This window comes from Ovis canadensis, chromosome 19, assembly GCF_042477335.2.
Source record: "Ovis canadensis isolate MfBH-ARS-UI-01 breed Bighorn chromosome 19, ARS-UI_OviCan_v2, whole genome shotgun sequence".
Taxonomy (NCBI): Eukaryota; Metazoa; Chordata; class Mammalia; order Artiodactyla; family Bovidae; genus Ovis; species Ovis canadensis.
Genome location: NC_091263.1, coordinates 73,062,037 through 73,076,413, shown reverse-complemented (window position 1 = coordinate 73,076,413; position 14,377 = coordinate 73,062,037). Strand labels below are relative to the sequence as shown.

At 61.9% G+C, this 14,377-nt stretch overlaps 1 protein-coding gene across 1 annotated transcript in view; it reads right to left on the bottom strand.

Moving 5' to 3' along the window:
- The window catches only part of NUP210 (nucleoporin 210), a 94,198-nt gene that overhangs the window by 20,158 nt on the left and 59,663 nt on the right, over nt 1–14,377 (bottom strand). The window contains exons 21-28 of the mRNA XM_069562148.1: nt 10,129–10,257; nt 7,680–7,807; nt 7,446–7,581; nt 5,896–5,958; nt 5,562–5,741; nt 3,827–3,907; nt 2,446–2,577; nt 1,095–1,253 (exon numbers count right to left, since the gene is read on the bottom strand). Of these exons, the coding sequence (XP_069418249.1) occupies nt 1,095–1,253; nt 2,446–2,577; nt 3,827–3,907; nt 5,562–5,741; nt 5,896–5,958; nt 7,446–7,581; nt 7,680–7,807; nt 10,129–10,257 (1,008 nt within the window). The remainder of the gene's footprint in view (nt 1–1,094; nt 1,254–2,445; nt 2,578–3,826; nt 3,908–5,561; nt 5,742–5,895; nt 5,959–7,445; nt 7,582–7,679; nt 7,808–10,128; nt 10,258–14,377) is intronic.

Sequence of the window (14,377 nt, the reverse complement as noted above, 5' to 3'; positions counted from 1 at the left end):
CTAGAGTTTCAGCTTCAGCATCAGTCCATCCAAAGAAATCCCAGGGCTCATCTCCTTTAGGATGGACTGGTTCTTTGCAATTTAGGGGGACCCAGATATTACATTTAAGGGCTTCCCAGATGGCTCAAGTGATAATCTGCCTGCAATGCAGGGGACCTGGGTTCGATCCCTGGGCCAGGAAGATTCCCTGAGGGAGGAAACGGCAACCCACTCCAGTGTTCTTGTCTGGAGAAGTCCACGGACAGAGGAGCTTGGTGGGCTACAGCCCAAGGGGTTGCAAAGAGTCAGACACAGCTGAGCACATACGCACGAGGTCAGGATGTTACTGAGTCTCACGTTAGCAGAAGAGGGTCCCTAAGGCTAAACGTGCTCAGGGCAGTGGGGCTGGAGAGAGCCGTGGGCCAGGCCCTGGGTGGACAGCTCCATCCTGCCGCTGCCCCTTCGAGGGGCTCTGAGCAGGCCGGCTGCCCCCATCCTGAGGCTCGGGTCCCATCTGTGAAAGATGGGGTCACACCCTGTCTCCTGGGGCACAGCTCTCGAGGCCTTCTGGTTCTCTCCGCTGCCTGTTCCCTGGGATCCCCCTGCCTCAGGGCTTCGCAGAACCCAGATAAGGAAGTGGGGGGGGGGGCCGGTGGGGGGAGGAGGGGGAGCGGGAACGCATCCGCCTCCATCTTGTCCTCCATGAAATACAGGCAATTAGATGCATGCCCGGCCCAGATTTTCCAGCCTCTTCCCCCCAGAAGGCACCCAACTCCCAGTCAGCTCCTGCTCTGGAAGTGCATTGAGCTACTGCAGACCTCCAGGCCTCTGCACGCACAGGCCAAGCCCCCCACCGGCCCCCGCCAGGCCCTCCCAGCCCCAAACGCCTCCCCTCCACGAAGCCCACGGTCACCCCGGCCCTGGGCTCCCACAGCACCTCAGAGCCCCAGCTCAGCCCCGCCAGCCTCACCACAGCTCCCCGCAGGCCGAGCACCCCCCAGGGCAGGCCTCTGGCCCCCAATCCCCCACGTGTGCCCACACGCCCCAGGGGAGCAGCGCCCTGGGCTGGCCAGTGCTCCCCTGCTGACAGCAGCCCCTGCCCACCCGACCCTCACCTGGATCTGGACCTCGTCAGAGAGCTCTTTGGCGAGGCCCAGCAGCTGCCCGGCGGTGGGGTCCAGGGCCTTGACCACCACCCTCAGCCCGGTGCGGCCCTTCGCCCGGCCGAGCACGTTCATGGCAAAGTTGTACTGGGACGGCAGCCGGAGTGAGGCCTGCGACAGACACAGAGCGGAATGTCCCCGGGGGCCCCAGGCCTGGCTCCCACACAGGGCAGGCGCCCCAGACCCCCCGAGCCACCGCCTGCTGTCCCCCTGCTGCCCTCTCTCCCCAGTGGGGGCCTGCCAACCCCAGCACGCGTGTGGGGCGCTCCACACTGCAATTCACGCCGTTCCCAGGGCCTGTGGGAGCGGTGGGCCCCACCAGCATCTTCACCCAGGACTTCTCAGAGCCTTGGCTGCTGGGCTCAGGGCGGATCACCCGGACGACGCTAGGCTTGGGGTGTTGCCCACAGAGACCTTGGTATGGGGTATCTGTGAAGAAGCCACACGCCTGGGTACTGCGGGGATGCTCTGGGGACAGGATCTGGTCCCATGGGGTCAGGAGGAGGGGGTCTCATCTTGCATTGTATGAGCTTCAGGCAGCCTCTAAGAGACCCCATCCCGTCTGGCCCCCTCTCCAGGCCCCCACTGTCCACAAACAAGACAAGGAGAGACCCCAGGAAGCAGCCGCACTCAGGCCCCGGGTGACCGAGGCCCGCCTGGGGTTACTGCCTGGAGTCACAGGGCCAGTACCCACTGCACAGCCCACTGGCTGGGTCACCCGGGCGTGTCCGCCCTCCCCACGCACGGCCTTCAGCTCACACACATGGGGTGGCGTGTCTCTCCAGCACCTTCCAGCACAGACCTGGGGAGGGGCCAGGGCCCCCCTAGGGAGCCTAAGGGGACAGGGTAGGGCCCTGGGACAAACCTGGAGGAAACTCCAGGGCTGCCAGGGGCAGGTGACATCTTAGCAAGGGGGTCAGAAACTACAGACGGGGGCCCCACCCAGGACCCCATGACACTCAGGACCTCCGCGACTTCCCCACTAGGCTGCCGTTTCTGCTGCCTTCCACCCATAGGTTGCCTCTAAGCACCTGGGTGGTGCGGCTGCTCAGCAAGAACGAGCTTAGGAGGAAAAGGCTGAAGCCTGTCCTGGGACCCACGAGAGGGGAGCTGAAGGCCGGGTTCCTGGACACATGAAGGGCTGGAGGGGGCAGGGACCCCAGTGAGGGACAGGGTGGCTGCAGACGAGGAAGCCTCAAGAGGGCCTGACGGGCTGTAGTCTGGGATGGAGGGCGGGGTCTCGGGGGGGCGTGATGGGCTGTCGTCTGGAATGGAGGGCGGGGTCTCGAGGGAGGGTGAGTACCTCGTGGTGCCGCCCCCGGATATCCAGGACGTCTCGCTTGGTGACAGACCAGTGGAAGGTCAGGCCTGGCACAGCGTTGCCGAAGGAGAAAGGGTTCTGGTTGTTGGTGATCCCGGTGACATAGACGGGCATCTGTGGGGAGAAGCCAGGCCGGTGACCACCTGCATCCCATGGCTGGAGCCCCCGGACGCCCTGAGACACAGCCTGCACTGCCCTGCGGGGCCCACTGCCACCCTGCCTCCTGAGGGCAGGGCGGGGCCTCCATCAAGTCCTGCTGAGTCAGCGGCTGGGCTGGCACAGCGCCAGCCCGCCGGCCCGTCCTTCCAGGGCCGAGGGACCCCGATCCTGAATGGCCGCCTAGAGCTCTGAGGGGCCTGCGGCCCCCGGGCAGGCCGGCTCACCCTGTTCCCGTCCCTCTCAGTCTAGTGGGGGCCCTGCTCACAGCGGTGGGCCTGGTCTCCTACACTCTGGATTTACCAAGCGCTGATCCGAGGGCAGACAGACATGGGGGCAACGCAGCAAGGGGCTGGGGTGGACCTGAGTCCAGCTGCAGGCCGGCGCCCAGGTCCAATGCTCACTGGCTGCGTGGCCTCAGCAGACGCCCTAAGCCTGCCCCGCGTGCACCTCCTCGTCTGCGATGCGGAGATGACCCTGGAGCCACCCTGGGGGGCTGAAATGCATGCCACACGGATGACGACATACAAAGCACAAGAAAGATGCACGCCACCCAAACACCAGCTGCAGGGAGGCGCCAGGTGCTACTCCAGGCGCGGGGAGGTGCCAGACCAGTGGAGACACAGGTGTCACCCCCGCGGGACTTGCAGGGGTAGGCGCCACAGTACGGGAGCTGGCGCCCGGGGGAGAAGGACAGGGAGCCTGGGCTACGCAGCAGGAGAGGCGGGAGTGAGGCTGGACCCAGAGAGCAAACAGGGTCAAGGGGCTGCAGAATCGCCCCAGCAGAGGAAAGAGCGTCCCGGGAGCAGGCCCCCCAGGCTCATCCTGAACCAGGTCTCAGAGCTTGACACCTGCTGGAGGTTGCTCCAAGGACACAGACAGGAGGGGCCGGAGAGGTTCTGCCTTACCCGGGTCCCTGCCCCCATCCCTGTGATGGGAACCTCACCTGGGTCCCTGCCCCTATCCCTGTGACGGGAAAGTCCCTGGGTCCCCGTCCCCATCCCTGTGATGGGAACCTCACCTGGGTCCCCGTCCCCATCCTTGTGATGGGAACCTCACCTGGGTCCCCGTCCTCATCCTTGTGATGGGAACCTTACCTGGGTCCCCCCCTCATCCCTGTGATGGGAACCTCACCTGGGTCCCCTCTCATCCCTGTGATGGGAACCTCACCTGGGTCTCCCCCTCATCCCTGTGATGGGAACCTCACCTGGGTCCCCGTCCTCATCCTTGTGATGGGCGCGCGGATCCTCACAGCCTGGAGCAGCAGCACCTCCACCTCCACGAGATCCTGGAAAGAGGGCTTTGGGGCTCAGGCCGGCAGGGCTCAGGGCTACATGCCAACAGCAGATGTCCCTGCCTGAAACTCCCATTTCCGAGGCCGCAACCCTTTCTGCAGAGAGGAATGAAGTAGGCCCTCCCTCGTACTTAATTTTACTCTCAACACGCCTGGTACTTTCCTGTTTTTATAAAATTGATAGACTCGGAGTATCCACCCTGTGACTCAAAAGGGCTTTGCGGTCTGACCAGGATACTTGGAGACACTGGAACTGCTGGGAAAGGCGTGAATCAGTGAACTCAGGGCCGGGTCAAGGTCAGTCCCACCCACTCCAGGGGGTCCCAGCGCCCAGAGCTGTGTGCTTAGATGCTCTGAACTCAGCAGTGCTCCTGGACCACTGTCAGGGACCCAGTTTCCGTCCACAGTCACGTCACCCAGAAGGAAGCACTCTCAGAGCTGGGGCTCCAGCGTGGCTGGACAACCAAGTCGCTGCTCCTGCAAGTCACTGCCGTCCGCGGAACCCAGGCACCTTGAGCCCTTCCCAGAAGGGGACACGCTCTGCTCTGTCCTTCCCAGAGGCCCACAGAAGTGCCCGCCCCAGGAAAGCAGGAAGAGAGGAGAGCGAGACACCCGCCACCACCTGCTGGGGCCAGAGCCACCACGGGGAGCAGGATGGGGCCCCTCCTGGGTGAGGCCCTCCTAACTCGGCCTCCAGCATCTCCCCCGACCCAGAAAAGCTGCTAGGAAATGTCCCCCGCTCCGGAGAGGAGGCCTAGAGATAATTTAACCTCCAGCTGAGCAGATACTAGCGGCTGACTCAGGTTTTCTTCTCCTGGAAATATCAATCCAGGTCTGAAATACCACTGGCGCCCAGTTACCCTGGTTTATGGCAGCCAAGCCAGCATGTGCCTCTAAAAACACACCAGCTCTCCTGTGAGAATGTCTGCAAGCCCTGCTGGAGATGGACGAACTAAAGGCGGGAGGGCTCCGACATGGGCAACACTAGCTCAGGCCTAGAACAGCTGCGGACGGCCGTGGGTGAGCTGCACCCAGGCAGGGCAGACAGTCCAGAGAGGAGCCACGGAGGCACGGACAACAGGGCCTGCCGTCAAAACCACCACCCCACCCTGCACGGCAGTGTCCCCAAGGCGGGAGAGCTTGGGCCCATGCCGTAAGGAGCCAAGAGCTCAGCTGGCAAAGAATCCGCCTGCAACGCAGGACGCCTAGGCTCAGTTCCCGGGTCGGGAAGATCCGCGGGAGAAGGCATAGGCTACCCGCTCCCGGATTCCTGGGCTTCCCTGGTGGCTCAGCTGGTAAAGAGTCCACCTGCAATGCGGGAGACCTGGGTTCAGTCCCTAGGTCAGGAAGATCCCCTGCAGAAGGGAACGGCAACCCACTCCAGTATTCTGGCCTGGAGAGCTCCATGGACTGTATATATAGTCCTGTATATATAGTCCATGGGGCCGCAGAGAGTCGGACACGACCGACGGCTTTCACTTTCAGGGCCCCCCAGTCTGCAGAAGCGTGACCGTGGGCATGCAAGAGCAGGTCTGGCCTGGGAAGACGGGAAGGCGACAGGCAGGTGCCTCGGGCTCCGAGGACAGAGCAGGACTCTGGGAGAGGGGTGGTCCTCAGGTCCTGGGGAGCGGAGAGCCCCCGCCGTTACCTGCGACACGACGACCAGCTTGCCGGTCTCGGCGTCCACGGCCTGCACGACCCCCGACACGGCGCCACGGCCCACGGCGAGGCCCCGCACCAGCCCGGCGCCGCTCACCAGCGCCACGCTCTCGTTGCTCATGGAGAAGAGGATGTTGGACTGGGGCTGGGGGCCGCCCTCGGAGGTGATCTGGAGGGGCAGGCAGCAGGGCCCATCAGCCAGCCCCCCGGGGGCCCACACCCCGCCCTCCAGGGCCGGGGCGCTGACACCCCGGAGCTCCTCCCACAGCCCTCTCTGAAGCCCCAGGTGGTGGTGGGGGTAGGGCGTGGCCTTGAACGCCTACCTGCATTGTGGCCCCAATAATCAGTGTCACCTTCCGGGGGATCAGCCTAAACGGGGGGAAGACCTGGGCGTGGAGACAATAGGGAGACAGGCCGCTGGGCTCCAGGAGCACACGGCCGGGCGCGGCCACCCTCTAACTCCAGGGTTGCGGGAGCACGTGCACCGACTCCTGCCACTGAAGGGGGCCAACGAGGGCCTGGGGCCCCGGCCAGCCCTGGGGGGACCTCACGCTCCCTGGGCCCGCGGCTCCGGGGCTCTCAGGGGCGTGTTCCGCGCTGGTGGGGTCGGCAGAAACACCCGCTCCCCGGCCCGCCCGGGACCTGCCCGTCAGAGGCGGTCCTGCTGTGTGTTTCAGCAAGTCCCCAGGGCAGTCTGGCGCATGCCCACGTTTCCAACCCTCTGCCTTCGAGGTTCCCCAGCTTCCCTTTGGAAGGCTGACTCTTGCGGTTTCCAGATTTCTGCTGAATAATCACCTAGAATGGTTCTCTACTCCCACGGCCTCCGTACTTTCCAGACGAGGAAAGGGGAGCTCGGGGGGGCAGGGTGAGGAGGCCCTGTCTCTGTGGCAGAGTCCCTGCATCCTCCTCCTCCAACCCCACAGTCCCCGATTTGCCTGAAGACGCGCCAGTCAGCCCAGGGTGACAGGTGCGTGAGGCGTGCTCTCCGAAGGGCTGCCCTGAGTATAGGCGCAGAGGACTGCCTTCTCACCCGGAGGAGAAGGGCGCTCCTCCATCCTCAAGCACCACCCACACCCACTGGCACGAAGCCCCCCAGCCCGCGAGGCTGAGCCCGCAGGGACGTGGCGGGAGCAGCGTGCTGCCACCGAACGATAAGCTCCCACACGGCTTCCCAGCCCTGGCGGCCGTGGGCTCCCGTCTTAGCCTAACACCGTGGGGGCACCAGGTGGGCCCTGAGCTCCCTCACCCAGAAACGCTACTCTGGGGGCTCCCGTGAAAAGCCTGCTGCCTCAGGGCCCCAGCCACCAGTGCCTGCCTCTACACTCGAGGCCAGACCCACCGCTCCCCCCGCCACTCCCCCGTCTGTGACAAGTCACTCCCCTCCTCTGAGCCACACCAGGACCCCCGAGTCCCGGAGAGAGTGAGTGACCCAGCCCCCTCACTCCTGGGCTCCCAGACCTCCAGGACCACGGAAGGCCCCCTTTCAATCAGAGGACCCCGGAGAGTGGTTTAACATGGCCTCTCCACGTGGGGCCTTCCTTGGTGCCTCGGATGGTAAAGAATCCGCCTGCAATGCGGGAGACCCGGGTTCCATCCCTGGGTCAGGAAGAGCCCCTGGAGAAGGGAATGGCTTCCCACCCTAGTATTACTGCCTGGAGAATTCCACGGACAGAGAAGCCTGGTGGGCTACAGTCCAGGGGGACGGTTGCAGAGACAGCTGAGCGACTAACACTTTCCCTTCCCACGGGGCTACCTGGGCTGCCCCTAAAAGGCCCAGCCGATCACAAAGAGTGCCATGTCCCACCCCCACAGGGCCCTGACGTGCCCCAGGGGCTGGGCCGGGCCCAGGAGGCGTGGGGAGGAGCGGCTCTACCTCAATCTGCTGTGGGGCTGAGTTGATTCTCTGTCCCGCCTTGTCCGTCACAGTCGCGGTGAGGCTGGTCTGGCCGATGGCCACGCCGTGGACGCGGAAGGAGGCGGTGTAGTCGTCCGGGGCCTCATCGAGCGCCCTGGAACAGAGGGAGGGGCTGGGACCTCTCCCCCAGGCAGACCCGTCGCCGCTGCCCCCAGATGCCCTCCCCCGACCCCCGACCCCACGAGAACTCACACCAACGTGACGATCTGGGAGGCTGCCCGGAGTTTCAGGTCCATGAAGGCCAAGTACTTGGCCAGGAAAGGCTTCTTGTGGAAGTCCAGCACGCGGACATACGCCTTGACCGTCTTCCCGATCTCCACCTACATCGTGGGGGACAGAGACTCCGGGATGGCCTTCGGACGACCAAGGCCACCACCTGCGGTGCCTACAGCTCTCTGCAAAAGCATCCCCAAGCTCACAGCCAGAGGCCCACGATGACCTCCAGACTATCAGCCTACCAGCAAGCGGAACTGTTTACATGCTTTCCGTGTTCAGGGGGCCTCGAGGGGATACTCAGGGGCTTTGCCCGAAGCATACATGTGACATAAAGGTCACATTCTACTCTGAGAGAACTAACATCTGGGAGAGGGATAAACGAGGATGGGATTAACAGATACACATGACTGCATATAAAGCAGGTGAACAGCAAGGATCTATCAAGAGCACAGGGACTGCCTTCCGTATCTCACAACAACCTACAGTGGAAGCGAATGTATCTACGGGCTTCCCTGGCAGCTCAGCTGGTGAAGGGTCTGCCTGCGATGCAGGGGACCCCGGCATGACTCCTGGGTCGCGAAATCCCCTAGAAAAACCACCCACTCCAGTATTCTGGGCCTCCCTGGGGGCTCAGGCAGTGAAGAATCGCCTGCAACGCGGGAGACCTGGGTTTGAGCCCTGGGTCGGAAAGATCCCCTGGAGGAGGGCATGGCAACCCACTCCAGAAGTCATTGTGGGTCGCTGGCTGTGAGCTTGGGGATACTCCTGCCTGGAGAATTCCATGGACAGAGGAGCCTGGCAGGTTACAGTCCAGGGGGTCACAAAGAGCAGGACACAACTGAAGCGATTAAGGAAAGTGATGACCAACCTAGATAGCACATTAAAAAGCAGAGACATTACTTTGCCAACAAAGGTCCGTCCAGTCAAGGCTATGCTTTTTCCAGTGGGCATCTATGGATGTGAGAGTTGGACTGTGAAGAAAGCTGAGCGCCAAAGAATTGATGCTTCTGAACTGTGGTGTTGGAGAAGACTCCTGCGAGTCCCTTGGACTGCAAGGAGATCCAACCAGTCCATCCTAAAGGAAATTAGTCCTGAATATTCACTGGAAGGACTTGAGAGCTGAAGCTGAAACTCCAATACTTTGTCTACCTGATGGGAAGAACTGACTCATTTCCCTGATGCTGGGAAAGATTGAAGGCAGAAGGGGAAGACAGAGGATGAGATGGCTGGATGGCATCACCGACTCAATGGACATGAATCTGAGTAACTCTGGGAGTTGGCGATGGGCAGGGAGGCCTGGCGTGCTGCAGTCCATGGGGTCACAAAGAGTCGGACGCGACTGAGCGACTGAACTGAAGTGAAGTGACTAAGCACAGCATATGTGTCCATGAATAAATATAAACCCGGATCACTTTGCTGAACACCTGAAACTCACACAGCACTGCAAATTGACGCTACTTCAGTAAGAAAAGAACCGAGGGCCTAGTTAGAGAGCTAATCCACACCTTCGGATGGCAACAGGCACACACACACGCACACACACACACACGGAAGTCGCTCAGTCGTGTCCAACGCTTTGCGACCCCGCAGATTGTAGCCCACCAGGCTCCTCGGTCCATGGGATTCTCTAGGCATGAACACTGGAGTGGGTTGCCGTTTCCTTCTCCAGGAAGACATACAGTGGGGGTTTAATAAGCGCTCAGCAGTTCACACCTGGCAGCACATATTGTGCTCGGTGAAAACTTTGGGAAACATGAGCCAGAGGCGCTCAGTGAAAGAACACAAGTCTAGAAGCCACTCACCAGCGGAAACGAGATCAGAGAAGGCACATCCGAGGCTGAGAGAAAAGTGACTTTGAAGGAGCCCAAGCTGCGTGAATGCCCGCTTTAATGACCACCCCTTCTCTCCCTTGGGAAGACAGGACCCTGACGTCATTCCTCTGGAAACCGCTGCAGTCACCTCGTGTATCTGAGTTACGTAAAATCCCTCCTCACATTAAAGAAAAGCCTAGACCTATTATGCATTCCTTGCGCAGAAGCTCTTGGCATTAGTACGCTTTATTCATCTGCCGCTGAATTTCTGAGAATCCAAAAAGGACAGACGGGGGAGAAAGTTCAGGGTCTGGCTGGTCAGTCACCTGCAGCAGTCAGAGAATAGGAGTCCCCAGGCCGGGGCTAGCGTGAGGACAGCTTCCAGGTCCCCAGGCCGGGGCTAGCGTGAGGACAGCTTCCAGGGGGGTTACAGCCAGTGCTGACCGAGATGGAGCTGGACGCCCCCAGAGGCCGCCCTGCGCTGAGCCCAGGATGCCAGGTGAGACGGCGCTGCAAGGGCTGGGGAGATGCGAGGAAAGCACCCCCCACAGCCCCGCCATGCTCCCGGGTCCTGTGCAGCTAAAGAGGGAGCGTACGGGGAGGCTGACACTGACCTTGTCCACCACGCGGATGTACAGCTCCTGAATGTCCGAGACGTAGACGTCGGCCTTCGCGGGGGCAGGGAAGGCTAAGCACAGGTCGTGGACCATGATGGTGGAGGTGCCGGGGAGCAGAGGGCGCACCTGCAAGGCGGGAGCGGGGTGTGGTCACACAGCCGCTCGGGGCCCGTCGCCCGCTCGGAAAACCCGAACCCAAAGCCAGCCCTGCCCGCCCCTCACCGTGAGCCCCCACTGCCAGCTGGGAGACGGGCTTGGGATGTAATATGTTAGTGCCAGGATAGATTTCAAGGAGCATTTATTGCAACCTGGCACAAATTACAGAGAAGAAATGGAAGCTGCCCCAAGGGGGGTGATCAGAGCTCGGCAGAGAGAGGATTCACACCCAGGATCCCATGTCCAGGCCACCTGCTGCCACCTCCATCAGAGCAGAGCATCCTGTGGGGTCTCCTCTGATGCTGGCAGGGAGTGAGGCGGCTGCTTTCCACATGAAGCCCTCACTGGGGAACCCTAACCTGGGCCCACAGACTCTCAGAGCCTGGGAATAGGCCCCAGAGGCCACCGCATCTTCACAGTGAGCTCCTCGAATCTCTAATCTCCACATTCATCCCTACCTCCGCTGAGCTTGATGTGGCTCAGAGGCTAAAGCGTCTGCCTCCAATGCGGGAGACCCGGGTTCGATCCCTGGGTCGGGAGGATCCTCTGGAGAAGGAAACGGTAACCCACTCCAGTATTCTTGCCTGGAGGATCCCATGGACAGAGGAGCCTGGCGGGCTGCAGTCCACGGGGTGGCAAAGAGTCAGATGTGACCAAGCGACTCACACTTGGACACACTTTCCCTTTATTTGACGTAGAGCCTGCGTGAAATGTTCAGAGTGGATGAACTCATCTGAGCTGCTGTCTTCCAAGCTTTCCTTGCCAAAGACCTTCTTCTCTACTTCTTTCCAGGGATCCCACTTTCAGAAGAAGCCCTCCCCAGACAGCCTGCCTCATCACCACTTTCTCACGCGGCAGACGGACTTGCAGTGATTGGTTGTATTGCTTAGACACGCGTCTCCGCCGGGTAGTCTGGGGCTGGGCTAGGTTAAAAGCCTTCAAAGGCCACCCAGAGTGAGCTTCATGTTCTACGAGAACCTGGCATATCTGGCCCCTGCCCGGGGCTCTGATGTCACTGCAAACCGTGCCCCCCACGGCCGTCATCCTCCGAACAGCTTGCACCCGCCTGCCCCTCGGGGCTGCACGATCCACCCCTGAAATCTGGGCTCTTCCTCCCCGGCGTCCACCTGCTGGTTTCCTCTGAGCCTCAGCTCTGAAGGTCCCTCTCTGGCCAAGTCTCCCCTGGTGCAGGTGGGAATCTTCGCCCCCCTGCTCACTTCTCCTGGGGCAGCTCTGCCGCTCCCACCTGGTCAGCAGGCAGACCTCCTGTGTGTCCGCCCCAAGGCTGCGGTGCACGTACCGCAGAGGCTCAGGGCTGAGCCTCGAGTACGGCCTAGCCCCGCAGCGTCTATGTACATGGAGATTCAGGGTCACCGCTGTGAGGCGCTGGGTAACCTACGGAGACCTGCGCTTCCACCAGCTCGGCTTTGGTCCTGCCTTCATCGAGACCAGAATTCAGAAAGAAGTCTGCAAACCCCAGGGACCCTCATCTATCTGGGAAGCACTGACTAGTCCACACCCCCCTCAGCGGACATACAGAGACAGGCCCACCCAGGGTAGGAACCCAGCCTCAAAGGGGCGGTGCTGGGGAGGGAGCACAGCGCCCGAGCCGTCACTTTAGGGCGCCTTCTGCCACACTCGGCCACGCCTGAGAGCCGGACGCCACCAGCAGCCCGAAGGGAGCTGTCGGGCAGGGGGCCGGGCCGGACAAAGCGGGCTAACTACGCCTGCAGCGCTGGGCTCAGGGGCATAAGCACAGGTGAAGGATGCTCAGGGCACTTCACGGAAGGACCCAGGTAGCTCAGTAAAAATCCCAGACCGGAAACCCCGCCGGCACCCTGAACAACAACCGAGCCAGCCTGGCATCAAATACACTAAAGACGGGGGGTCAGAGCCACGGGTCTCCAGTTCTGTGGTGGACGATTCACCTGGCTGATTACATGTCCCCCAAAGAGAACCCACTTAAAAATCCCAGGAAGAAGCGAGGGCTCCGACCTGATCCCCCTGCAAACGTCACCGCCGTCGGGAGCAGCCCGTCACTCAGGAGGCAGAGAAATGGTGGCTTGCTGCACCCACGGGGAGAGACGCGCGAGGCGGGGGTGGGTGCGCAGGGGAGGTGCTTTTGTCTCTCCTTCAAAAGAGCCATTTTGCACATTTTAAACAAAGATCTAACTGACGTTGAGGAAATCGGTTTCTCTCCCACTTGATTTCCCAGCAGCTGGACGTCCAGGCACCTCCCGGGTGACAGGGGGCAGGACGGCAGCCCACAGGGAGACCACACGGCCCACCGGGCCACCCACACGTCAGCCCTGCCAGCTCACCCAACGGTGAACGGTGCCCCACGGGTGAGCCTGCCCGCCGCTCTGGAGACAAGCTGCTCTGGAGGAGGCGAGGGGGCAGGCTGGCGGGTGGCACAGGGTGGGGTAGGGGGTCCTGTCCCCACCCCCACTGTGCAAGCGTCACCACCTGCTTCTCCAGGCTCCAGACCCACTTGCCTCTTGAAGGACGTGCCAGGGGGATGCATGTGCAGGAGGGGAGGGGAGCGAATCCACGCCCAGAACCAATTCTCCTTCCTCAGGGGTGACACTGCCCCGAGAGCCCCGAGGAAGCCCTGTCATCTCTCTGGAGTGGGGGACACGTCGCTGCTCATTAAGACGCTGCCGTGGAGCCAGGGGCAGCTCTGCTCAGGACGTCTGCCCGCGCCCGCCAGGCTCCGAGGTGCCAATGCGTCCTCACGGCTCCACGCTCCCCAGGCCTGTCACACGTCACGCTTGTCCCTTGACAAGCAGCATCTATAGATGAGCGAGGACCCTGTGGATGCCTCCAAATGTCACCGGTGCCATCGGCTTCTGTCGCCCGTGTGTGCCCAGCAACGTTTCATGGTGGCCAGGCCCACGCCGGAGGTAAGGATTGTGCCCCCCGCAGATACGTCCCCCTCAAGGCCGGTGGGGAGTGGCCAGGGTCACACTGAGGCAAAAAATGCCACCCAAGGGGCCCCGCCCAGCCCCGAGGCTTCCTACGGGGCCAGGTTGGGGACCGGTTCCTCTGCCCACTGTCCCCTCTCAGGAAAAAGGTGGGACATACCTGAGTTCATGCCGCACAGCCGCCACCTACCACCCACCCGGTCTCAAGGAAGGACCCCCCACCCCCACGCCAAAGCACATCCTCAGGGGCACAGCTTCACGGGGACCAGCCCACAGCCCAGGACCCAGGAGAGGGGTCGGCTCCTAAGAGCAGGGCCCCTGGCTGACTGCTCCCTGCTGAGTCCCCAGAGCCTGGCTTGGGCTGGCACATGACGGGAACCCGCCTTTGCAGAGTGACCGCTTGATGAAAGGCCCGAGTGCTAGGCTCCTTCCCACCACCCTTAGAATTCCCACACGGCTTCTGCAAGGAGGGAGCCTGTGAGATGTAAAGAGGTGATGAGAATAAAGAAGCCCTGAGTTTAAGTCAGGTAAACCCTCCCATGCGTAAGCCAGCCGAGAAGGAAACAGAGGCGCCTGGCAGAGGGTTGGGGCTGTGTGAGCCTGTGCAGCCCTGGGACCGTCGTGCGGGCACCATCGCCCCGCAGCAGCCCAGGTGCGCCCGCGCCAGGCCCCCGCCCAGAGACACGCGGAAGCCGACACGCACCCACGAGCCATTCTTGCCTCTGAATGGGCCTCGATAGCAAAAGAAAGAAACATTTCCTCTGAGCTAATTGAAGAACTGCTGTGGGCTTCCTTGTCTCTGCGATTAAGGGAAATGAGAATGCTGCTAATTAGCAGCTGGGAGATGCTGCAGAAATGTGTAAATGTCCTTCAGAAGGAGCGCTCTGAGACGCCGCGAGGACCCGTCATCAGCTGTCAACACTCCGTGAAAAATCCCTCGTGCCCTTGGAGGAGGAGGCAAAGGAATCAGCGTCCGATTGCATCTGGAGCCGCAGAAGCGTCTGCGCAGGCCGAGGTCGGGGGAAGCAGAGACCCCCGGGGCCGAGGCCCCTCCAGGACACCTTCTGGGCAAACACAATCCTGGTGGGGCCTGCCTCGTCGGGCGCTGCTGGCATGCCCCACACACGGTACTAGACGAGTCACAGGGTCGTGTCTGCGGCAGGGAT